This window comes from Carassius gibelio, chromosome B10 (assembly GCF_023724105.1).
Source record: "Carassius gibelio isolate Cgi1373 ecotype wild population from Czech Republic chromosome B10, carGib1.2-hapl.c, whole genome shotgun sequence".
Taxonomy (NCBI): Eukaryota; Metazoa; Chordata; class Actinopteri; order Cypriniformes; family Cyprinidae; genus Carassius; species Carassius gibelio.
In genome coordinates, this window is record NC_068405.1 from 22,371,141 (window position 1) to 22,397,340 (window position 26,200).

General features: G+C 35.3%; 1 protein-coding gene across 1 annotated transcript; it reads left to right on the plus strand.

The window, feature by feature from the left end:
• Nucleotides 1-927: 927 nt before the first annotated feature.
• LOC127966611 (CAP-Gly domain-containing linker protein 1) lies at nt 928-25,757 on the plus strand. Its single transcript, XM_052567723.1, has 22 exons — nt 928-1,114; nt 4,083-4,251; nt 4,327-4,814; nt 4,890-5,014; nt 5,679-5,880; nt 5,962-6,159; nt 6,245-6,348; nt 6,466-6,526; nt 7,463-7,567; nt 8,800-8,928; nt 9,043-9,159; nt 9,630-9,687; nt 9,984-10,234; nt 10,998-11,060; nt 15,235-15,320; nt 18,596-18,701; nt 18,829-18,872; nt 20,181-20,241; nt 20,486-20,642; nt 21,588-21,640; nt 21,730-21,842; nt 23,850-25,757. The coding sequence occupies exons 2-22, from the start codon at nt 4,164-4,166 to the stop codon at nt 24,076-24,078; spliced, it is 2,838 nt and encodes a 945-aa protein (XP_052423683.1). The 5' UTR covers nt 928-1,114; nt 4,083-4,163; the 3' UTR covers nt 24,079-25,757.
• Nucleotides 25,758-26,200: the final 443 nt, after the last annotated feature.

Below are 26,200 nucleotides of genomic sequence, written 5' to 3' on the forward strand. Positions count from 1 at the left end.
ATGGTCATGGGCTGTTTTTTATATATGTGTTTGGGAAGTTAAATATTGGATTCCATTATAAGCTGCATAGCCTAAAGCACAAATGAAACAGCTATGCATACACATAACTGTCTGATAATCTCTTAATTATTGTTGAGGAATGTATCAGTAGCTATGGTAAAATCATAGGTTGCAGGTTCAGAATAGGCCTAATAAATTTAATTTAATAAATAAATAAATTAAACCTGTGTAAAGGTACATGGAGTTTATTATCAGACAAGTAGTTACTATCAGAGATAGTGTTGAAACTTATCAGCTAGTTAATGATTGATTGATTGATATTCGATCTTTAATCACTGTGCGCTCTCTTGTGGTCAGAAAAGAAAAAAATGCGACATTAATTCCGGTCTTTCAACTTTGATTAAAAATAATTAATTAATTTATTCAGTAATACATGAAAGACAACACAACAATGCAAAAAATAATACAATTTACTGAATTTATATATTATATTTAAATATAATATATATATAAATATTATATATATATATATATATATATATATATATATATATATATATATATATATATATATATATATATATATATATATATATTTAAATATATATTTTTATATTATTATTATTTATGAATAGATTTGACCACTAGTGGCCGTCACAGACCACTAACACCTTCATCCATTCACAATAATTAAAGATATGTCTGTGTTAACATTACTAAATATAATATTGATTAAAAAATATATATACTAAATAATTAAGTCTCAAAATGACACATTTTTATCACAGGTCAACTAATTTTCTGCTTCTCCCTATCTAGACAATTGCCTACATTTTCTGCAACAAAAGTCCCATGCATCATTTAATAAATCCTCTTGTTTCCACCACTTTCTACGACGCCACCCCATTTAAATTGTTGTTGCACTTGCTAATTTACATTATTCAACTATGATGTCAAAAGTCACTGTAATAATGTGTTAGGGTGCAGCTTTGTGTTGAACTGCCTCACCCATCATCATCATCATCATCATCACTAGTGTGAGATCATCCAGACAAACACGAAATCTCTCATTTGCCTTTACCACGGAGGAATGCTCCACATTGAAACAGTTCAGGTAAGAGAATATCCTCACTTTGTTCTCTCCAAAGCCCACTTCACTGAGCTAATTCGTGTTACATTGAGAGGATTTAGCTCCTTTGGCTAATGTCGGCTAGCAGACAGTTTGTTGTGACGTGAAGTCGCAGCCACGTAGAAACACAAACACACTGAATTACTGATTGAAAACTGACATTAAGTTATTTATTTTAATAAATACAATGTGATATTCGTGGACAGGTGTGATATTTGTTTTAAAACGAATCGTTTGGCTAGTTGTCCTTAGCTCGCTAAAAATAAACAATAACAATATTTAGTGACGTTAAGGGACCGGTAACGTTGATTAAATTATTCTTATTTTTACTATTTAGATAATAACCAGAACCAAAAGTACAGTAACTTTATTTACTCTTTCTTAAAATGAAACGAATAACCTCTGATTATTTGTTAATAGATAAAATAAACAATTGTGTTATAATTGGTGTAACAAAAAGTGCTTTGGTGGTAAAACATGGTGAAATGGCAGTGTCAGATTATATTACCATGGTATATTTCCACGAAGACACGTAATGCCAATGTAGTAGCGTTACCATGGTACTTTTTTTGGATTGTGTTTCATGTGTGTGGATTAGTGCAAGTATAAATGATTTTTTACTTAGGATTAACTGTCTTTAGCTGATACAAATAGCCTTTGTTACCATGGTAACAACAGTTCCCACCAAACTACCATACTGACGTCATTTAGAATGTTAATCATCATCATAATAAATATGGATTATTCCTTCAGCAGTCTATAACAAAAATTCCATGGTAACACCATGCATTGTATAAACAGTTCTCTTACAGTAATGGTTTTACCATGTATAAACATAATGATTTAGTACCATGTTCTGTGTCAAAGCCATACCAACACACCCACCTCATGTTTTATGGCGGAAGTAAGCTATTTCCTGTGAATGTGCCGGACTTCTGGTTCATTAGCTGCTATGGAATAACAACATGGGTGAATAAGACAGTTTGCATAACAGTATAGTTTGTATATGGTTACAATAATTAGAATGATAACAAATACCAGTTTGTAGCAGCACAACGGACTGTTTTGTACACCTTAAACAACTGAAAGTGGTCGACACTGGAAGCCTTGTACATTAAAGTTACAAATAGTTGTGGCCCCACTTGCTTTTAAAGTGGGCATGAAATGAAAATTCACAAGTTCTATTTTCTAAATGTGTGTTATAGACATATTTGTGAAGAACTGATTTGTGCATGTTTCATTTGTACCTTTTTGACCTTGTAATTTATTGTTTTTTATATTAATTTGTCTGTGATGCATGATGAACTTAAAGGGTTAGTTCAGCCAAATATTAAAATTATGTCATTAATAACTTACCTTCATGTTGTTTCAAACCCGTAAGACCTCCGTTTATCTTTGGAACACAGTTTAAGATATTTTAGATTAAGTCCGAGAGCTCTCAGTCCCTCCATAGAAGCTGTGTGAAAAACATCATCAAAGTAGTCAATGTGACATCAGAGGGTCAGTTAGAATTTTTTGAAGCATCGAAAATACATTTTGGTCCAAAAATAGCAAAAACTACGACTTTATTCAGCATTGTCTTCTCTTCCGTGTGTCTGTTGTGAGAGAGAGTTCAAAACAGCAGTTTGTGATATCCGGTTCGCGAACAAATCAATCGATGTAACCGGATCTTTCTTGAACCAGTTCACCAAATCGAACTGAATCGTTTAAAACGGTTCGCATCTCCAATACGCATTAATCCACAAATGATTTAAGCTACTAACTTTTTTAATGTGGCTGACACTCCCTCTGAGGTCAAACAAACCAATATCCCGGAGTAATTCATTTACTCAAACAGTAGACTGACTGAACTGCTTTGAAGAGAGAACTGAAGATGAACACCGAGCCGAGCCAGATAACCAACAAAACATTGACTCGTTCATGAGTCAAGAACCGGTTGCATGACAGAAACGGTTCTTGACTCGGACTAAATCTAAAATATCTTAAACTGTGTTCCAAAGATAAACGGAGGTCTTACGGGTTTGGAACAACATTGTTTAGTTATTAATGACATAATTTTGCTATTTGGGTGAACTAACCCTTTAAGCACGTATTTATACCAATTTCTTCAGGCTCTGAAAATTCTTCAAAAAGAACACAAAGAACCTGCTGCCATAGTTGTAACTCTTGCATAGAACAGTCTCCTACAAGCACATGCTAGAGTGCCACACCCACATCTCAACAACCAATCAACAACCAGTGGATAGAATTAAGTTCTGCCTTTTTCGATAATCATTACAGTGTATATCACAATACAGAATAAATACCTGTTGCTATTTAAGATTCATCATTACTTCACAACTGACCCTTCGCAAAAAACTGCCCTCCTTAGTATTGGTATGTCCAACAAGCCATGCCACTCTCACACTACACATCATGTTCTCACGCAGTGAAAAATATGTTGCGGAGCACAAGACACAACAGGTTATTTCTGGTATGAAGCAAAGTCTTAGATTTATAAAACTGGCATTTTTAAGAAATGCAAACAATAAATGCCATTTCATAGCTCTTTAACCACTTCAACTCTGTCTGCAGCATATTTGGTGGAACACACGGCTGGAATAATTAATCTTTTTTTATTGGATTTTTCATAATTTTATGATAAATAAAAAATAAATAATAATTATTATTTTTTTATGAAGTTTTTATTTAAATGTCTATTATTTAAGATCTGTTTGTTCCATCTCCCTGCAGAAAGTTTCTTTTGATTCCACTGGTTGCCAGTAAACAAGAAAAAATTTGTTTTTTCTTTGTATCATTTTATTTTTTTAAAGTAATGGATGTTTAATTGAAGAGAGGCAATATGTCTACTAGGGTCTCTATTCTGCGAGATAAGGCACACCTGAATTTGAGTTCCAAAACCACATGCACTGGGCTAAATGTGTATTCTGTATTCACTATTTTCGACTGTTAGGGAATCTTATCTGGTCAGGGAGTGTTGTCATTCATCCAGTCCCTGCAGGAATAGCACATTTGTGTGCATAAAGCAGGGAAAATGAGTACGGGGAAGCCGAGTGGTCTCAAACCACCCACCAAGATTGGTAAACCAGCTGCGACGCCAAGCAAAACCTCACCCACCTCAGGTGAGTCACCCATTGGTTACATAAGAAACACACCGATTTAGTGCTGACGTGCTTTTGTTTATTTTCTGATTGTAGCTGGTGCAAAGGCTGTAACATCCCCAACCTCTAATACGGCCCAAGATGCTGCATCAGATTTCTCTGTTGGCGAACGAGTTTGGGTCAATGGAAATAAACCGGGTTATGTGCAGTTCATCGGAGGGACCCAGTTTGCACCAGGCCAATGGGCGGGAATAGTTCTAGACGAGCCCATAGGGAAAAACGATGGCTCTGTGTCTGGAGTGCGCTACTTCCAGTGTGAGGACTTGAGAGGTATATTTACTCGGCCCTCCAAACTGTCTCACACTCCCCTGCCAGAGCGTGAAGCCAATGGCACACCGACACCCGCCAACAAGACATCCACCTCCCCTGCCAAAGATCCTGTTCCTGTCACTCAAACCACTAGTGCAACCACCAAAACTTCAACAAACCTAACAAGAGCCGCCAGCGAGTCTGCATCCAATCTGTCTGAGACAGATTCGGCCAAGAAGTTGCAGCGGGAACTGAAGTTGGGTGATCGCGTTCTGGTAAGGCCCGTCTCCTGTCTGTCTTCATGGCATATTGTGGAAACTTTTAAGGATTTTTTTGCTTGCACTTCGCAGGTTGGTGGAACCAAGGCAGGTGTTGTGCGTTTCTTGGGCGAAACTGACTTTGCAAAAGGTGATTGGTGCGGCGTTGAGTTGGACGAGCCTCTTGGCAAGAATGATGGGGCAGTTGCTGGTGCAAGGTAAGGCCACAGTTTGCCAGAATTACGTAAAATCAACCCGTGGGAAAAGGAGAATCTGTTTTAAAACACATTTATGTATCTAGGTGAATCTAACCAGAGTGTTAAGATATTCTTGATATCTCTTTTAAGGTGTGAGATTACTAGGGTCTTTTTTTCAGCTATATATTTTAAAATTTGCTTTTTATGTTCAATTCCAATGAAAAAAAGGAAAAAAATCCAGTTTTATTGTAACATTTTTCACATTATGGACATAAAATGGGTTGTTGGCTTTAACCTCGGGTTATGTCTTTATGGAAAGTTATTGTAAGCTTAATGATAAAGAATATCTTAGCTATTCCACAGACAGCTTATACGCTGTCATTTAAAAGTTTAAGGGTCAGTCATTTTCTTATTTTTATTTTTTTATTCAGCAAAGACACATCAAAACTGATAGCAAAGATATCTATGATGTAACACATGAATAGATATAGTAAATATGATAATATATTAAAATAGAGAACACTTATTTTAAAGTGTAATAATATTTTACAATAGCCATGTTTTTATTGTATTTTTGTTTAAATAAATGAAGTCTTGGTAAGACTTTTTTCAAAAACATTTAAAAGTCATGCCAACTCCAGACTTTCGAGGAGTAGCGTTATATTTATATGCTTCACTCCCATAGATATTTCCAGTGCCTACCAAAGTATGGACTGTTCGCTCCTACTCACAAAGTGACCCGCATTGGATTCCCGTCCACCACTCCTGCTAAATCCAAATCCTCCAGGCGCAGGTCGACCCTAAAGAACAGCCCCAGCGCATCCTCCATCAGCTCCCTCAGCTCTGTCACCTCCTCAGTTGGAGGCAAACCCAGCCGAGCAGGCCTGGTACAGTCCCACACCTTTCATTTACATTTTATGCCTTTCTTTAAATATTATTTGAAATAATGCCTGTCAATAATCTCTCAGCTCACAGAGACGTCGGCTCGGTACGCACGGAAGATCTCAGGCACCACAGCCCTGCAGGAGGCCCTAAAGGAGAAGCAGCAGCACATCGAGCAGCTCCTGGCTGAGCGGGACATAGAGAGGACAGAAGTGGCACGAGCCACAAGTCATGCCGGAGAGGTGCAGCAAGAGCTGGCGCTGCTCAGACAGGGCCAGGAACAGGTCAGTAGCTATTCTCTCATCAATATGTGAAAGTCTTCATTTTTTGGATGATAAACAAGACTCTGTTTTTGCATGTTTTTTGAAGTATGCTGTGGAGATGGAAGCCAAGTTGGACCAGCTGCGGAGACTCGTGGAGACTGCAGACAGAGATAAAGTGGAGCTGATGAATCAACTGGAAGAAGAAAAGAGGTAACATTTAGAATTAAAAATACTTTGTACAGTAATTGATTGCTACTGAAGAACATGGAATATTCCGAATATCTGAAGAAACATTTGGGGGATTAAAGTGTCTTTATGCGCCCACAGAAAAGTGGAGGACCTGCAGTTCAGTGTAGAGGAAGCTTGCATTACCAAAGGTGACCTAGAGGTAAAGTGATCCCATCATATACGTTTACAATGAAAGAAACTGGATATGAGCTGACCAGTGCTTTAACCTGTCTTTAACAGACCAGCCTGTGTTAATGCTTGTTTATACTTATATTTTAGCAAGACAAATTCACAGGAGAAAAGTAGATGTATTTAAAGATCAGATCAGTGATTCATTCATAGAAAGGAAACTGTAAACTAATGACCACAACTATAGATAGAAATAGATAGAATCATTGATTCATTTAGTGATTCAGTGACTCATTGATTCATTTATAGAAAGGTTTTTGCAAACGAATGACCACACTGATAGATAGATAGATAGATAGATAGATAGATAGATAGATAGATAGATTCATTAATTCAGTGACTTATTCATAGAAAGGTATTTGTAAATGATTGACCACTATAGATAGATAAATTCTTTTTCATTTATTTTGTCTCGAGATCAAATTAATTGCACGAGGATCATGTTCTTCAAAAATCACTTTGGAGAAGATCTGTTAAACTATCTTTCATAAGTAATAAACAGTGTATCATTTCTGTTTCTAGTTCTTGTAGCATTGACTCTTTGATGCTTCATTCGCCTTATTCTCTTATTTGTTCATTCATTCATTGCATTCTTCTTTTTCATCTTTGATCATGTTTACACATTTCATTGATTCCTTCATTCTTTTATTATTGACGCCCTCCATCTTTCTTTCATCGGGCTGCTCTTTGAGTCGCATTTGTTTCATGTCTTTGTGTTCTTGTTTTTTTTAAATGCGATCTTCCGTCTTCACGCAGCTCTCTGTGTGTGTCACTGCTGTCTTTGTCCTCATTCATAGAGGAGGATGATGTCAAGGTCTGCATGAAGCTCTTCGTACTTGGCTTTTGGCTGGCATGTGACCGCGCCGTTGGTGTTGTCTCTCTCTTTTCCTCTTCTGTCTACTAACAGACGCAGACCAAAATGGAGCATGCCCACATTAAGGAGCTTGAACAGAGTCTTCTCTTTGAAAAGACCAAAGCAGATAAACTCCAGAGGGAGTTAGAGGATACTAGGGTAAATCAGTCTGTCATATGGGAGGGTGAGAGAGATTTCTCTTGGGGTATATGTCAGATCCCCATGCACGGAAGAGATATTTTGGGAAAGTGATTATTTTTTTATTCCATGATGGATTGAGGTAGGTCTCTTTTTTTATTTAAGCACCACTGGATGCATCTCTGCAATCGTTTTTCATCCCAAAATCAAGTGAAAAAAAATAGAAATCGTTTTGCATAAAGAATATTTTTAGTTACATTTTTTTTTTAGGTCCGTGTAGTGTTTTTTTTTTTTTTCATAAAATGTTAATAAATTTTCATCAAAATCCTCAATAGCCTAATGTCATTTTGGAAAATGTCTATGATTTAAAGTGTAAAGTGCAGTCAATAAGATTTTTTAAATGTTTTTGAAAGAAATCTCTTATGTTCACCAAGGCTGCTTTTATTTGATCAAAAATACAGTAAAAACAGTAATGTTGTGAAATATTATTAAATATAAAAAAATGTTTTCTATTTGAATATATTAAAAATATATATTTATTCCTGTGATGCAAAGCTGATTTTGCAGCATCATTACTCCAGTCTTCAGTGTCACATGATCCTTCAGAAATCATTAGAATGAGCTGATTTGCTGCTTGCAAAAAATTCTTCTTATTATTATCAATATTAAAAAATATTGAAGCTTGTTTCCAATATTTGCTCAGATTTATGCCCAATACAAGCATAACATTTTTTTTTATTGCTGGGAAGAAATTCTGTGAAAATTTTTTTAATTACGAGATATGAAATCAGTTTTTTTTTTTTTTACTGTCACCTTTGATCAGTTTAAATGCAGTTTTACTAAAGTAAAGTATTAATTTCTTTTAAAAGAAGTTTAATTAAATTTATGCATTTAGCAGACGCTTTTATCCAAAACGACGTACAGTGCATTCAAGCTAACAATTTACCTAACGTGTTCCCTGGGAATCCAACCGCAATGCTCTACCACTTGAGCTATAGGAACACTTTGATTAGCTATTTGTTATTTGAATGATAGTACTTTTTTTTTTTTTCTGCCATGATGATTTTTCTTATATATTTTTCCATGTGACCATAATTTGAATCTGAAATGGATCTAATTTTATTAGATATTTAAATTAATGAGAAAATAGTAGATGTTTCTTATGCATAAAATGTCTAGTTTATGTATAATGGCTTCAGTCACCCCGGTTAAGTCATTATAATTGGTTGATGAAGTCTTGTGTCCCACTGTAGGTGGCCACAGTGTCCGAGCGCTCCAGAATCATGGAGCTGGAAAAGGAAGTGTCCGATTTGCATCTTCAGCTGAGAACTCTCCGGGCTGAGACCGCGGGATCAGCCTCACCTCCATTACAAGACAAAAAGGTCCATTCAACCCCCTTGAGTCCATCTAGACCAGATGCATTATGACATGTTATTGTACATCAGGAAACATTTGCATCATTAGAACTGATCACTGTATTTTCTGCATTCTTATAGATCAAGGAGCTGAACTTTGAACTTGAAAACAGACAGAAGGAAGTGCTCATATTCCAGCAGAAACTCACTTCCTCTGAACAGGAGAAAACATCCCTCCAGCAGCAGCTGCAAGATCTAGTATTCTCTACTGATTATTTACTATCTTCTTTTTTCACATAATGGCGCTATATATTTTTTATGTTTTCTGTATCTCGTGCTGTGCTTGCCTCGCCCTCCAGCCCATATGGTGATTTAATAACTGCTTTTTATGTTATTGAATTATTTAGATGTGTCTGGGGATACAGAAATTTCTCTAAAATCAAGTGTTGTATCATTACAAATATTTGTCTTTTAAGCCAATAAGTCATGAGAGGCCATACGTTACAGTGATTTTTACAACGTTTAATAGATATGGTTAGGTTTCATGTGAAGCATCAATAGCAATATGATAAGTCACCAAGTGCTTGAATTAAATATGTAAAGCATTTATTATCAGTTATGAAAGTAAAGCACATTTATATGAAATTTCTTTGTAAATAAATGGGTGGAATTTTTTTTTTTTTTTTTTCAGCCAACATGTCGTACCAATTCTTTATGTTTGATTTCAGAAGCAGAAACTTGACACAGCAGTGGAGGACAATAATAAAGCAACACTAGCCATGCAAGGTAAGCGAAACATGACTCATCAAAAGCACCTGAAGGCTTAGTAACTGCATAAAGCATCTGAGCATTTATATATTTGCTTCCTGGCATTTGAACCTGCGCCAACATGAACAATTTTGCAGTATCGTTTTTGCATGTTCATGAGATAAACCAGCCATTCCCAGCGGAGCCATAATCCACAACGGCACACTTTTACTTGCTCAGTAGTCCAATTTGTGCAGTAAAATTGGGGAAAATGATTATTTTAGCACAAATACTGCTACATGAGCTCCTCTATGACTACTTCTGTTCTGCGGCAGAAATGGAAAGAAACATTAAAATGCAGGAAGAGAAGCTGGATCAGGTGTCCAGGGAGAAGGAGGACATGCAGAGGGATGTGGCCGTTCGGCAGCAGCAGGAACAGACGAAGAGTGAAGAGAGAGAGCTTCAGATGAAGGAGCTGAAGGAGAAGTTGGGCCAAGCAGAAGGAGAGCTGAACAGAATCACAGAGAGAAGTGCTGAGCTGGAAGAGCAGGTGGTGGAACTGAAAGCCTTCAAAGACCAAACCCAGGTAACTGAATGACATCTGGAATACATGCACCCAGGAGCTCCAGCTGTTTTATACACTACTGCTCAAAAGTTTGGGGTGGGTTAGATTAAGATGGTATTGTTATGTGCAGCGTATTAGAATGATTTCTGAAGTATCATGACACTGAAGACTGGAGTAATGATGCTGAAAATTCAGCTTTGGAACACAGGAAGAAATTCCATTTCATAATTTAAGTTAATGTATTTTTTTATATATATAATGTATTCTTAATCAAATAAATGCAGACTTGGTGAACAGAAGAGAGTAAAATCTAAACTACGCCAAACTTTTAACTGGAAATGTTTACTGCAGTTTCCAAAATGCCATAGTTCAGTTATTTTACACAGCTTATTTATGTATTATGATTTTACAGAAATAACAATAAATCCTGAAAATATGGTATTTTGCCATGTTAAAATATTGCAAGGTTGGTTGAAGGATCATGTAACGATGAAGATTGTAGTAATGATGCTGAAAATTCGGCTTCTTTGCATCACTGGAATAATTTACATTTTTTAAATATATTCAAATATTAAAGCAGTTTTTTTTTAAAATTGTAATAATATTTCAAAATATTGCCGGTTATACTGGGTTTTTGAGCAAATAAATGCAGCCTTGGTGAGAAGAAGAGAGTTCTTTGAAATTATTATCTTATACCAACCCCAAGCTTTTATATCTTAGCTTATATTTGAGCATGTTGTTCAAATGGCACATGAGTGACCAGAGGTTTCTCTCACTCAAACAGGGTTTACAGACTGATGAAAAGCTGGAGCAGATGACAAAGAGGAATGAGAAGTTGCAGGAGGAGGTAAATATGCTTTATTCTCCTTATCATGAAGATAAACAGTGACTCCTGGTTAATATAAGGCTGTATCTGCTGTCTTAAAGGGACTTGAAGGGTGTGAATATTTGATTTATTTGAATAAGTGTCTACCAGTTCAAAAGTCATCTCCTTATTGCTAGGATGTCATGAGTTGTTGCTAGGTGGTTGCTCAATGGCTCTCCCACACAGACCACATGATTTGAGGTATTCGTGTTCATGCAGTAGCACTGATGTACGGTTAAGTTTAATACTTTTAAACTTTACATTAAAACATATTTAGCATTTGTAGCTGAATAAACGCATTTACTGAAGAGGCGAGCAGAGATTTTTCACTGTGTAACTGTACTTTTACATGGTTGACATAATGGTTCAGACACTGTTAATACATGCACGAGTCCTCTACATCTGACCGCCTGCAGGCTGCATGTAAAGCATGTTCTGAGCGCTCATACGTGGCCTTACATAATCACCCCAACAGCCTGCACTTATCAGAGCAGACTTGCCTCCTGAGGTTGTGCTTTTCACATATGGTAAGACTGCGTGAAAGCATAACAGGTCTTCTTATATCACTGGTTCTCAACCCAATTCAGCATCTGTATTATATTGATTGATCTGCAGTGGTTTAGATGGTGTTGTTGGTTCAGTCTGTGGTTATATTGGGTGTTTGCTTGTGATACACTGATGCAACTGAAAATATTCAGCTGGAAATCAATTTTCGTTTTCAACCATCCAATAAGGAACTTTTTTTTTTTGGTGAATGTTTCTTTTTGGACTATATTCCAACACGTGTGGAGCCATACACTAACTTTGAGGAGATTTACATAAATTTTGCTCTATTTCTTACACAAAGATATTAAATTACTTAGAATTTTGGCACACAAGTCATATGGACTACTTGTTTTTAGCCATGACCTGATGTTTTATTAAAACGAGGAGCCTGAACATTTTTCAAAAGTGCTTCTTTTTTGTTTTTAAATGATTTTTTTTTTTTGGAGTGGTGGGTGGGATGAACTGTCCCTTTAAATATATTTTTGGTTTCTGTATTCAAAAAGACAACCTTGTTGTGACCTCATTTTGGACTTTTGTCCCCTTAAGGTTTTAAATTAGCAGATCTAATTTAGTTTAGCCTGAATTTCATTCTTTGTGTGTGTGTTTGGGGGGGGGGGGTTAAATGAATGAAGTCTTTGAGATATGTAAGGGTTTTTCATGCACATGCTCACCAAGGCTGTATTTATTTGATCAAAAATACAGTATAAACAGTAATGTTGTAAAATATTATTACAGTTTTAAATATATTTTAAAATGTAATTTATTCCTTTAACCCAAATCAGAATTTTCTGTAACATTACTCCAGGATTAAGTGTCACATGACCTTTAAGAAACATTTGAATCGGTTTGTAAATTTATTCATTAAATAAACAGGGAATAAATGCTTTACTCATTCAAGGATTTTCGTTTCTCAGATGACACCAGAGACAAAGGTGTAACATCATGTAGAAACGGCTAATACAGGATGAATGAGCATTGAGGACGAGAGCAGGCAGATGACGGAGAGCAGGCAGAAGGAGGGGGCGGGGACAGCAGGGGGATGTCGAGAGGGGCGGGGCTTGTCGTCCTTACATAATGAAGCTGCCCTGTGTGATGCTTTTCAGAGCGTGTGTTTGTGCAAACGTGAGCGTGTGCTGGGACGCCAGAGGGGCGAGAGCTCGTGCCTCTCTCTCTCTGCAGGGGGCCGTAGGGGATGTATCATTGATAGGGCACATTTGTTTGGAAATAACAGGAAAGACATGGATGTGACAGCACTCCAACAGGACTACACGGACAGCGTTTATAGTTCTCTGTGCCAGGTAAAGATCGCTCTTCTGTAGTGCACTTCTGTAGGGATGCAAGATGCTGTATATCACTGACCTTCTTGGTAATCAGGAATGTCAGCATTTTTTTTTCTTTATATTAGAACTGGGTTAGGATGATATTGAAACTGCATAATATATGGGCTTATTTCTTCCAATTTAAATAAATAAGTACTATTTAGTTTTGGTGCCTGCATTTGAAGCATTTAGAAGTGGAGCTTTAATGTGAGCACTGTTTGTTGTTGTCTTCTGCCTATGTATTGATTTAGAATTTGGACCAGTTTCAAAAATGAACTTAATTAAGTTAAAATTTTTAGTTCCTAGAGTGGATTTTTAGGAGCAAATGTATGGTTTTATAACCATAAAACACCCTCGGATACTTGAATTCAGTCGACACGTTAAAATAAATCTAACCAATCTAAATATGTATGATAATTTATCATTTTTTTTGTTTATTTAGCTGTATTTAAGTTTTTAAGCTAATATGTGTATTTATCTCTGGTTTACGTAACAAAGCATTTTTAGAATTTTAGTTTTAGATTTAGGTAACAATAACAATGCTTTTCCCAAAAAGTACGGGAAATTTTGCTGATATTTGAGAAAAATATTTTTTTAGAACCATATGATAATAACATATGCTTTTCCGATCAGTTGTTAACCATAAAACAGACATTTGAATTTATATTTAAATCAATGCTTTGTATGAAATTCTCCACCTGGCAGTAATGTGTAGGGCTTATAAGAGACGTTTTCCACCTGATATTGGCCATAATGTTGGATATTGTTAATTATCATAATCATCATTTTCAGCTATCCCTATATGCAACACTATTTTTATGCACAGAAAGAAAATACTTTGTGTCACTGTGTCTCTTGTGTGTTATTTGTGAGTAATGGAGATGTTAAGCTGTGGACATGGAGTTGAAAAATGCTTTAATGTGTCTGTCTGGGTGTGAATGAAATGGTTGTTTGATGACATTTCATATTTTCATTCACTGATGACAGTGTAATTCCTTCATCATGACAGAATCTCTCAGGCTTTCTGAATGTAAACACTGAATCACTCAGAGATATCAGCACTGGCCAATCTCTGCTGGTTCATAATAAAACATTGATGTTGGTTCTTGGCATGTAGAGGATATTAATTATCGCCTCGGCCAGTTGTGGGCGTTTGTGCTGAAGAATGTGATTAACGCTTCAGTCTGATGCAGACCAGTTACTTTTACAGTGAGTTAGCACCAGTGCAATGTGTCTCGTGGGAACATGTGATGATCTGACATGCTTTTTCTAAATATTTGTTTTGTGTGCATTACTACAAAATGGTTTTTTTTTTTTTTTTTTTTGCTAGATGCATTTTACAGGTGTTTGCTAAAGCCAAGCATCACTTATTACTTATGCCTAGGATTATTTATTTGTTCCAATTTCTAACTCTTAGGTCTAATCTTAAACATTTAACTTGCAATTTTTGTGCTACATAAATAACTAGTATTTCAGTGTGTGTCTAGTTATGGAGGGGTGTCTGATTTGACAAATTTTGGACGTTAAAAAGATGTTTAAAAACACCCAGAACTGCTTTTACCCAGTATTGTTTGAGTATTATATATATTTTGGTATTTATTGATCATTTTAATTAGCTTTTATTTTATTATTTTCAGTTTTTCTTCAATGTGTTTGTTTCAGTCATTGTTTCATGTCCTTTTTTTTTTTATATTACTATTTAGCTGTTTTAATGTTTTAGGTTCAGTTAATTTTAGTACTTTAAGCATATTTTACTACTATTAGTTGCTAAGGCAAAATTTCAAATTTTCTATATTTGAAATTTCTATATTGTTTCTGCTTTTTTCATTGATAATGATGAAATATCTTACATTTTGAAAAATACTTGAATAAAGATATTTTGTGCAAATGAGCATATAGTAAAGTAAGTGCAAAAAATACTACCACTATGTAGAAATACACTACAAATTATTTCTATCAGAAGCAACGTTTTAGAACCAAAAGTCACCCTCTGAAACTTGAGATAAAAAGTACAACAAATGCTAATATTATGTAGAAATACAGTATGTAATTTAAATTATATTTACACAATAATGATTTATTTATTTATTGCAGGTATGAAGTGTAGATGTAAGTTAAAATAATTTAAGAACCCAAGAAAAGACATGATAAAATACTCCTTAAATAAGCGATTTGAAAAATACATGTTCTTGAAAGGTTTCATGACATTCACCCCACGTTTAGTTTAAAACCGTTTTTGCTAAAACCTCTTTCTTCCACTTGATGTATTTGTGTTTTATCTGGTCCACCAGCTTGAGGCCCTGAAGCAGCAGAACTCTCAGTATCAGGAGCAGCTGAGTTCAGAAACACAGAGCATCGACAGCCTCCGCAAAGAAATGTGAGTCTCCTGCTGACATGCACCCATGCCCTTCTCTCCATTGACTGTTTCATTATTTCTTTAGGACTTTTGACACTTTCATTGATAGTGATAGTAGTGAGAGGACTGGTAATAATAGAAAGGAGAGAAAATGACATGATCCTAGCTCACGTTTGCTTACCACTGAATAACAACTGCAACAAATGAGCGCCATTTAACATCTTTCAACTGCATCATGTTGGCATCATTGTGGTGATTAAATTATTCCTGTGAGTCATAGAATGACATCACAAGTCCACATGGTTTTGATTTCTGATTAACCACAGGCATGTTCATGTGGAAAAAACTGACCACACGGACCAAAAAAAAATTAATAAATTCCCAAAAATAGCAATTAAAATGGTCCATAATTTTTACTTGTCATATTTATTTAGTAATTTAATTATTTAATAACATTTTTAATATTTTCTTGTATGTTTACAAAATTAACAACAGTACACAAATAACAACAATACACATTCTGACATGTTCGCCAATCAATAAGATGTTGATTTGGCTTCAGGATAATCAATAAAAAAATATATAGGGCAGAACCTGATTTGATCCATCAATAATGGATGATGAAAAGTGTCTCTGTTAGAGTTAGGGTTTGGTGACACTCGCTAAAGAGATAAATACTTAAAATACCCAAAATGTTTTACTTTTTTTTATTCAAATATGAAATGTGTATTATAAATTTTTTTTATATTTTACCACAATTTATTTATTTTGATTTACTTTAAAAAATGTAAGTTTATTAAGAAAAAAAAAATTCAATAAAAAAAAATATATATATTATATTATCCCCGGGAACACATGATATGTAAAAATTGATAGCCTGAATGCACTGTAAGTCGGTTTGGATAAAAACGTCTGCTAAATGCATAAATTTAATTTAATTTAATTTATTTTTAAATCTATATATATATATAAATGTGTTTGTTTGCAAAATTATTCTAGCTCAACTTTTGAATAACAAGCATAATGCACATGTTCTGCAGCATTTCACAATCATGATAATCAACAAGGAAAAATGTAGAGCAGAACCTGAACAGGAATTTCATTTCGTCAAAATAAGAGGGTTTGGTGACACCTGCTGAGAAAATAATAAATTAATTCCAAAAAGCAATTAAAATATTTGATCATTTTTACTTTTCTTCTTTTTTCTTTCTGAATAACACTAATACACATTCTGACACACAGAGTGGTTTTGCTCATGTGCAATAGGAGTTTGAATTTTGCTTGCAGCATTTCACATTCAGGATAATCAATAAGGAAAATATAGGGCAGAACTTGATTTGATCCATCAAACTTTTTTTATTTGTTAGCAAAATGATTAATTACCTAATTTTTTTAATATCAAGCATATTGTTCTGTCACATACAGCTGTTGAATCTGGTTTGCAGCATTTCACAATCAAGATAATCAATAAAAATACAATATAGGGCAGCAGAACCTGATTTATACACCAGGAACTGAAAAACAAGAAGAAAATTATTTGAAAAATAAATAAATTCCAAAAATTCTAATAAAAACGGTTTCATTTTTAAAAATATTTAAATAGTTTATTTTGCTATTTATTTGCAGTTAATCTGTCTGCAACATTGAACAACATTGTCATGAACATTTCTGGTTCTATAACATATATTGAGGTCTATTCTGAATTGATGTTGACCAAAAACCGAAGCTCAAGCCTCTATAACTGGAGCTGATCCGACACACTCCTTCAAGCCGCGGTTGATTGGTGCGTCCAGCGAGTGACGGCTCCAGTGATGCAAGCAGGTGCCCATGTGGAGCCTCTTTTGAACGTTTCAGAAGTGAGCTTCTCTCCTCCAGGGAGTTTTACGTAACCGCATCTTTCCGGTTACAGCTGCTGTTTTCCGCCTGTCTAACGGTCTCGACTCCACGTGAGATCCCATGGAGTTCCTTTCATAACACTCTGCTGATCTTCTGATGCTCATGAATATGTATCACACTGTAGCTTACAATATAATATTTTTTGCTTTTCTTATCTTTATGGTACTTTTTTTATGCTTTATTGAACACAGAATATTCTTTTTTGAATTTGTGAGGCTCTTATAGCTTTTAGTTTTTTACGACGGTGCAGTTTAGAGACTTCTCCTTGATTTTCTGCTTGAGTTTTGAGCGTGCATGATTTGATTTATTCCTGCATCATAATAGACCCTGGGTAAAAATAGATTGGCTCATTCGTTACACATGAGGAGGATGACGGTGACCTTTCTGAAGTGCTTTTATTTATTTATTTTTTGAGCTCACGTTTTTACTACTGCTTTTTTCTTTTCTTTTTTTACCAAATGCTGTTATCTGTCAAGTGCTTGGTCTTTGGTCTTAAACTGCTGACGGTTCGTGATGGAAAGGAAAAATGATATATTAAACAATGTGCATTGCCTAGAGAGGGAAATAGGAAAGGATAACAGGATTGATGTCAGGGTGGATTGAAGTGTTGAGGGCTTGTTGTCACTGTGCATTATAAAAAAAATAAATAAAAAAAAAACACAGTAGTGTGCTGCATGGAAATATGTTTATTTATACTAAATGTTAAAATTTAATTTGACCAGTTAACTGGAAGTGATAAATGCACTGCATTGTGGGTACATTATTCCACGCAGTCACAGCTGTTCAAAGTCTGGGAACAGTAAGATGTATTCTGTGTTTTTGAAAGAAATCTTTTATGCTCACAAAGGCTGCATTTATTTCAATACACTGCAATAGAATCAGTAATATTGTAAAATATTATTACAATTACAATTTAAATTTATTCTGGAATATATTTTAAATGGATATTAAATGTATTTTATTCCTGTGATCAAGCTGTATTTTTCAGTCAGCATCATTACTCCAGTCTTCAGTGACACATGATCTTCAGATATCATTCTGTTATGCTGATTTGCTGCTTAAGAAACATTTATTATTATTCTAAATGACAAACATTTTGCTGCTTAATAATTTTGTGGAAACCTTGATCGATTTTCTTCAGAATATCTTCAGAATCTTTCAGAAAAAAAAAAAGTCTTTATGTGAATTAGAAGTCTTTTTTTATATATTGTAAATCATTTTACAGCCACATTTGTATATAAAAGTCTTACATTTGTATAAAAAATCTTACATTTGAATGGTAGTGTAGGTCATCCAGACATTAAATGCACACAGAAAATTTAAATACTGAAAAATGCTAGTATGCAGGTATGCTAATGCTAGTATTGGCTTGAACTCTCTTCTTATCTCTCTCTGTGTAGTGAGGAGCTAAAACTGTCAGCCAATCAGAAGTCTCAGAGGCAGGTGTCACTCCAGGACGAGAAAGGGACGTTGGCTGAGGAGGTGGACGTCCACGAACCGCAGAAGGTGTTTATCTGTCTGCTGCTTCTACTTTTCCTGTCAGCTCTTCTGAAATGTGTTGCCCTGTGACATTCTCCATCAGTTTGAGGGATTGACTTTTCATGTATCATGTTTGTTTGTTTATTTTTGGCAGCTTGGCAGCGAAGCTCTGACTAGCCAGCTGGAGATTACAGAGAGGTAAGCACAAGACGGAAGTCTTCAAGTGGAAGTCTATGGCAAAAATTGGTTTAAAAGCTAAAATTTTAAGCTCACTCACCCTCAGGTCACCCAGGATGTAGATGAGATTGTTTCTTCATCAGTACAAATTTGAAGAAATATAGCATTACATCACTTTCATACCAATATATCTATCGTCTGCAGTGAATGGGTGCCGTCAGAATGAGAGTCCAAACAGCTGTTTAAAACATCACAGTAATGCACAAGTAATCCACACCACTTCAGTCCCTCAGTTAACATCTCGTGAAGTGAAAAGATGCATATTTGCAATAAACGAATCCGTAAGGTCATTAAGGTGTTATAACCATTGCTTCAGACCAAAATAATCTCCCGTTTTCTCACATCAAAATCAATCCACATATTTATGTGGAACTGTTTTGGACTATTTCCACTCATAAACGTTGCTCGATCTGTGCATATTTCTCTCTTGATTTAGACCAAATGACTTTTTCAGTGGTGAAATCAGTATTCTGGATAGAGGATATTTTAGCTGGAAGCAACAGTTTGAAGTTAAAACATGATACATTTGTTAATTACAAACATGCAGCTTTTTCTTTCACAAGATATTAACTGATGGAGTGGTGTGGATTATTGTGATGTTTTTATCAGCTGTTTGGTCTCTGACGGCACCCATTCACTGCAGAGGATCCATTGGTGAGCAAGTGATGTAATGCTACATTTCTCCAAATCTGTTCTGATAAAAAAAAAAAAAAAAAAAACTAATCTACATGTTGGATGACCAGAGGGTGAGAACATTGTTAGCAAATGTTCTTTTTTTTTAAATGAACTATTCCTTTAAATTTCTTCACAAGCTTCAAAAACTAAATGTATTATCTGTGGTTATAAACAGCATATCACAGATGCTCTTGATGGTGCTTAATGGAGCTCTGTCTTAGTAAAAGTGAGAGCTGGATTTGAGATCACATGCACTCTGGGAGGCTTTATATGTCATTTCATCTCGTGGGAAATGAAGGCTTTCAAAAAAGCTTGTCAGTACACGTTTTTAAAGATCGGTATTTAATGATACACCAAGATTACCACATCTAGAGAAAAGCTCAAATAAAAAAGGTTTTTGGCTTTAGATCTATTGTTTTCCTCCACCCTAAAAATACTGCACAGTCCCACTGGATGTCATTTTTTCTTCTTTTTTTTTCTGTAATCTTTGGAACTCCATTGAGAGATGGTGTTATGCATGTTCTCAGTGTGCATATGGCTTTTGTAACGACTGTAAATCCAAACAGTTACAGTAGCCCTTGTCTGTCCTTATAGTGAAAAGTCCAATGCAATGATGTCTGATAAAGACAAGGAGCTAGAGACGCTACGAAATGAGGTAAGAACTTTGACTCTTGTGTTTCTTAAGTCTTACTAAACCTCTGAATCATTCTTCAAAGTATGTTTTATTCACTTTGGACTATGACTGCATTTGTCTTCTATAAAACAAATGATTTTAGTAGATTAAATGCATAAAACACTAAAGCTATCTAAAGCAAAAAAAAATCTTTTTATACGAAACTTTGTATTATTGCCACTTAATTTTGTCGGATAAGGGGAGAAAAAATCATTTGTAATTGCAGATTGCAGTGCTTCGTATGGAAAATGCCATGGCAAAGACACTCCAGTCAGCTGTGACGTCTCTAGAGAAGGACAAAGCCCAGCTGCAGAGCCGAGTGAACAGCCTGGAGCAAAGGCTGGAGGTCCGGCAGACGGGGAATGGAGAGGAAGTCAGTTCAGGTCTGTCAGCGTATTTATTTTTGGAACAGAATGACTGCATTTTGCATTGTGTACTGTATACTGTATACTGTACATTGCCAACTACTTTAATTCACATTTAATTCATCATTTAAAAGTTTGTGGAAAGATTTTGAAATATTTTAAAAAAGTCTCTATTGCTTACCAAGCCTGAAATTATTTTATCAATGAATTTGCATGTTTATTTCAGGAAATGCAATGCAATTAATCCAATTTTATGTCTTAAGATATGTTAAAAATGACTTTTCTGGTGCATTTGCTTTAAATTGTTTTGATACACTGGAAATGGAAATAGTATGATCAATACACACAGTATGAAAAATTAATCTTAAACGAAGCAAAACATTTTAACAAATCTTTCTTAAAGAGTTAGTTCACCCAAAATTAAAAAATTAACCTGTTATTTACTCAACCGAAGTCATCCTAGGTGTAAATGACTTTCTTCGGAGTCAGAGTTATATAAAAAATTGTCCAGGCTCTTCTAAGCATTATCATTGCAGTGGGTGGGTGTTTCTGTTCAACAGTCCAAAAGATGTCAAATAAAGTGCATCCGTATTCATAATAAATAATGAATAAAAAGCCTCCTGTAGGTGAATCCATGTGTTTTTGTAAGAAAAATATCCATATTTCAAATGTTATAAACACTTCTCTCACTTCATCGAACTGTCGTATGTGGAAGCCGTTCTGGTTGATGATGTAGGACGTCGGCGTTGCATGATTAGTGATGAACACAGAGAGAGAGAGAACAAAACAAAATGCTGGTTATGAATTAGAAATACAAACTGAGAATTTCGATATAAGCCAAGAGGAGACTGGCTTTCCTTTGCTAAAGTAAGGAAACTTTGCCTCGAGGATGAGTAAATCACAGGCAAATTTTCATTTTTGGGTGAACTAACTCTTTGATTTGTTTGTTTGTTTCACCTGTAGGTGATGCGGCTATAGACCAACTGAGAGAAGAGAAAGAGTTTGCTGAGGGACAGGTAAAACTCTTCTGCTCTGTATCAGGAGTCTGTTTTTAGAATATATTTGTACATTTCTAAATTCTTCCGTGTTTTTCTGCATGGATCAGATCAACTTCCTGAACTCAGTCATTGTGGACCTCCAGAGGAAGAATGAAGAACTAAAGGTGAAGCTGAAGAAAATGGCATTGACCGAGTTCAACGGAAATGATGAAAATGATGGGTAAGTCCAATTGAGTTTTGACATCTTGACTTTTTTTTTCTTGTCTAGCAGACACAGGTTTTATTAATATTTAGAGTTTGTTTTTAGTTTTATTTAAAATTTTCATTTTAAGTTTAATTGGTTAAGTTTTAGTCGTTTTGTTGGGTGGTTTTTCATTACTATATATTTTTTTTTATGTCTATAGTTTTTATACATTTTTATTTCAGTTTAAGTACATCAAGTTAAAGTAAATTGAAATGAAAAATGTTTCTTGTGTACAACTTATGTTGCACTTATTTTTTAATATTTAACTATTAAAAAATGGCAGTTATAGAAAAATTTGTCATTAATCACTAAAAGATTTGTTCGTCTTCAGAACACAATTTAAGATATTTTGGATGAAAACCAGGAGGCTTGTTACTGTCCCATAGTCTGCCAAGTAAATTACACCATCAAGGTCCAGAAAAGTACGAAACGCATCATCAGAATAGTCGAATAAAACAAAAATAATGACTTCAACAGTTTGTCTCCTCTGTGTCTCTCCGCATCAGCGTAGAGCCATTTTGGAGAATATTAGCTGAATGCAGGCAGCTTACACTCTTCTGTGTCAGCCGTGGCACAAGGATACGTTTTCAACATGTATTTACACTTTGATTTGAAAGAAAACCGCTCATCCGTGCAGTGCAGCTGACACAGAAGAGCAGACACTGCATGCGTTCAGCTCATATTGTCCAAAATTCCACTACGATAATGTGGAGAGACTCAGAGGAGACAAATTGTTAAGTCATTATTTTTGTTTTTAAGTCATTATTTTTGTTTTATTCACATAAAAGTATTCTTGTTGCTTCATGACATTATGGTTGAACCACTGATGGCAGATGGACTATTCTGACGATGCTTTTCATACTTTTCTGGACCTTGACAGTGTTATTTACTTGGCAGTCTATGGGACAGTCACAAGCCTCCTTGTTTTCTGAAGATGAACTAAGCTTTTACGGGTTTAGAACGACTTGGGGGTAAGCGATTAATGACAAAACTTTTATTTTGGGGTGGAGTATCCATTTAAAAGCACAATTTGTAAGATATTTGCTGTAAAATATCCAAAAACCACTAGGCTAGTGTTATATATTTTGTAATTAATGTTTTCAACTACTTGTAAATCATGAGAAAATTCCCATTCTAAACAGTGACGTGAGGCCGTGCAGTCATCGTTAGTTACCCTTTGTTACCGACTTTACTGACGTAGAAACCACATGACAACAGTGTCCTGGACAAATGCGGAGTAGTGTCTAGCGTCCAGCAAACCACTAGCTTGCTTCAAGCAGTTCCTTATTTACTACTACTTGCACGTTTTATTGTGGATTGTGTTACTTATTTATGGAACATAATTACTGTTTACCGTCTGACGCTGGTTCTGTCGACAAGGACAGCTCCCGTAAATTTGTGTTTTACTCGACAGGTGAGTTGTTTTGATTCGTATCTTAACAGAAAGCGTATGCTACTATAATGACCAACAAGACCAACAAGGGCATCGAGTCTCTAGACCCGCACAAGGACGCATCTGATCCATAGTCTGATCACGTCTTTGCATTGACTTTGTATGTAATCTACTCGCGCAAATCATTGAACTCGCGTTTGAAAATTATGACATCAAGCACAACATTTATAAAACTTTACCTCATTCGTTAAATACTTTACCGGTATTTATATTTCCATCTGATTGATGGCCAGCAGCGGTTGGGTAGAAGACAACAAATCGCATCATCCCACGCTCCTCCTTAGTGTCATCAAACCACGCGATTGTTATTGTTTTGGTAGTGCGCCCTCGAGTGGCAGGTCCTACAACCTGTAACTTTAACATTTATTTAATTACATTTTGTTTGTTTGTTTCTGTTAACTGTAATAACCCTGGCACATGGTCATGTTGTACATGCTTGACAAGCACTGCACTACTTGCATCTTCGTTGCTATAATTATTCTTCGCAAAGTGTTTACGAAAAAAAAAATGTTTATCCTCTGTCTCTCAAGTCTTGGTGAGGTCAAAAAGAAGAAGAAAGCTCCACCACGCGTTTTCTGCGACATCTGTGACTGCTTCGACCTGCACGACACAGAGGACTGTCCCACTCAAATGCAATCCCCAGACTCGCCACCACACACCACATACCATGGGAGCCGCAGCGGCGAACGACCATACTGCGACATCTGTGAAGCGTTCGGTCACTGGACAGACTCTTGTAATGATGACCAAACCTTCTGAATCTCCCCTCAGCCCCTGGGCCTATGAGCAGGCTATGCACAGTTCGCTTTCAACCAGATTATACGCTATTTTTGTACACAGTATATATAAATTCGAACCTCTTGTACAATAAATCGTCCCAAATGAAGGCTAAGGTATGCTGCATTTATGGAAGTTGAATGTTATGAAGGCAAAAGATATTTCTGTGTTATCAATACTCTTGTGTGTTTGTAAGTTTTTTTCTGTCCTGTGTTGATTGATCTAATGATGAATTACCAGCAAGATAATTGGGAATGGTTTAGCGATACTTTGCAGTGTATTTAAAAACTGCTGTGTGTAATTTCTAGTGGCACAAAATGGAATTGCAAAAATAATGACTATTTCCAAACAGGTTTTCCTCTCTCTACTATTGTAGCTCCACTCCAGAGTCAGAAGTTAACATTTCAGGGTGCTCAAACAAACAGCAATGTTTTGAAAGCTTCACAAAGCTGTCCCCTGTCTTTGGATTGGTATACTAGCACACTGTGTACTGCACACTAGTCAGCACTGCCCACTATTTTTAGATATTTTAGCATGTGAAATGGTACGCATTATTTAAATTTCATCTTGTTCGTTACTCTCGTTGTTCTTTTTCGTTACGCACATTGCATTATGGATGACTGTATACTGCACCCAGGTATTCTATGCATACAGAAATGATTCATACTATGCATAGTATACATACTGTAGTATGTGGTACGCTATTCTGAACATAGCCACAGTTGTTGCACTATTCAGTAATTCGCCCTACGAATGGTTTACTTACAGCTGTCTCTGCATATTAAACCAGGATAGAAGATTTTAATTATTTTAATGAAACAAAATTACACACTTCAGCTTGAAGAACTCATAATGGACTGTTATCACAGACAGAAAACAGCACAAGTACACCAAACAAAGCTGAAGCTAACCACTATTAACTTATTGCACTTCTCACTTTAATTGTATACAGCACATGAGTTTAACTGCCATTGTTTGGAACTAAGTTATTTTTACTGTTAAACGTTAGTTTTAGTAAACATATAGTTATAATAATGTCATATAAATGGCTTTTTATGTGTATTTTGATGGTATGTCCTGTAGACTTCAGGCCTATTCACACCAAGTGCACAACATAAATGCACAGCAAGATTTTAAGATTGAAACCTTTTTTGTGTATGGAATTAAGATTGATTTATTTAAAATGTTGAACATTTACTTCAGGTATCCAGACTTTTTTTCAGAGAATGAAGAAAATTCTGCATCAAAAAATAGTGTGGAATTGTTTTGGTGCAAAAAATGACTTCCAAATATTTTATAATTCCGTATATTTTAGTCACCTCAAACTTGGTGTGAACAGACCTTTACTAAAGCACAATTTTTAAGCACAAGATCATATTGTATCTCTTATTATTGATGTAATATTAACAATTTATATAGCAACCTAATAAACTGCAAATGTTAGAATTGGTAATCCCCAATGAAATGGTGCACAAAATTATATTAAATATGTATAATATTCATGATTATTCCCCTTTGGTTTATATGAATTTGATCCGAAAATGTTGCATTAATTGCAAATGTATGGTCCGTTTCTATTGAAATATTGTGACAGTCTTTATCTATTGTACGGTTTCATGTACTGTATATTCACTTGAACTCAATACAAACATTCAAAGATTTTTCTTGTGTTGTTGTCAGTCTAATTATATCGTGCTTTCTGACTACACATTGATTCTGACCATGTTTTTGTGAAAAATGTTTCATGAATGTCTTAAGGACAATTCTAGGCTCGCTATAGATTCAGTAATGGGTGTGATCCATTGTATACAGTTATTACATAATTAAACCGCTTTACCTATTCTTCATTGAATGACTTTCAGTCTTGATTTTTCATCTAAATTTATATCTCAATGTTTTATAACGGTGCTTATAGCCAAAGTTTGAAACGCCTCTCTCATAGTATCTCAATTTCACGGAAGGATGGTCAACGGATCCCATCCCAACAAATACAGCTCCTAAATAGAACAGAAGGGGTCTGGTCAATAATTCATGTCCCGTAAAAATGCAACCTGAACCCCACATAAAATACAGGAAAGAGAGTGTGTGATGTAAATTTGATGCT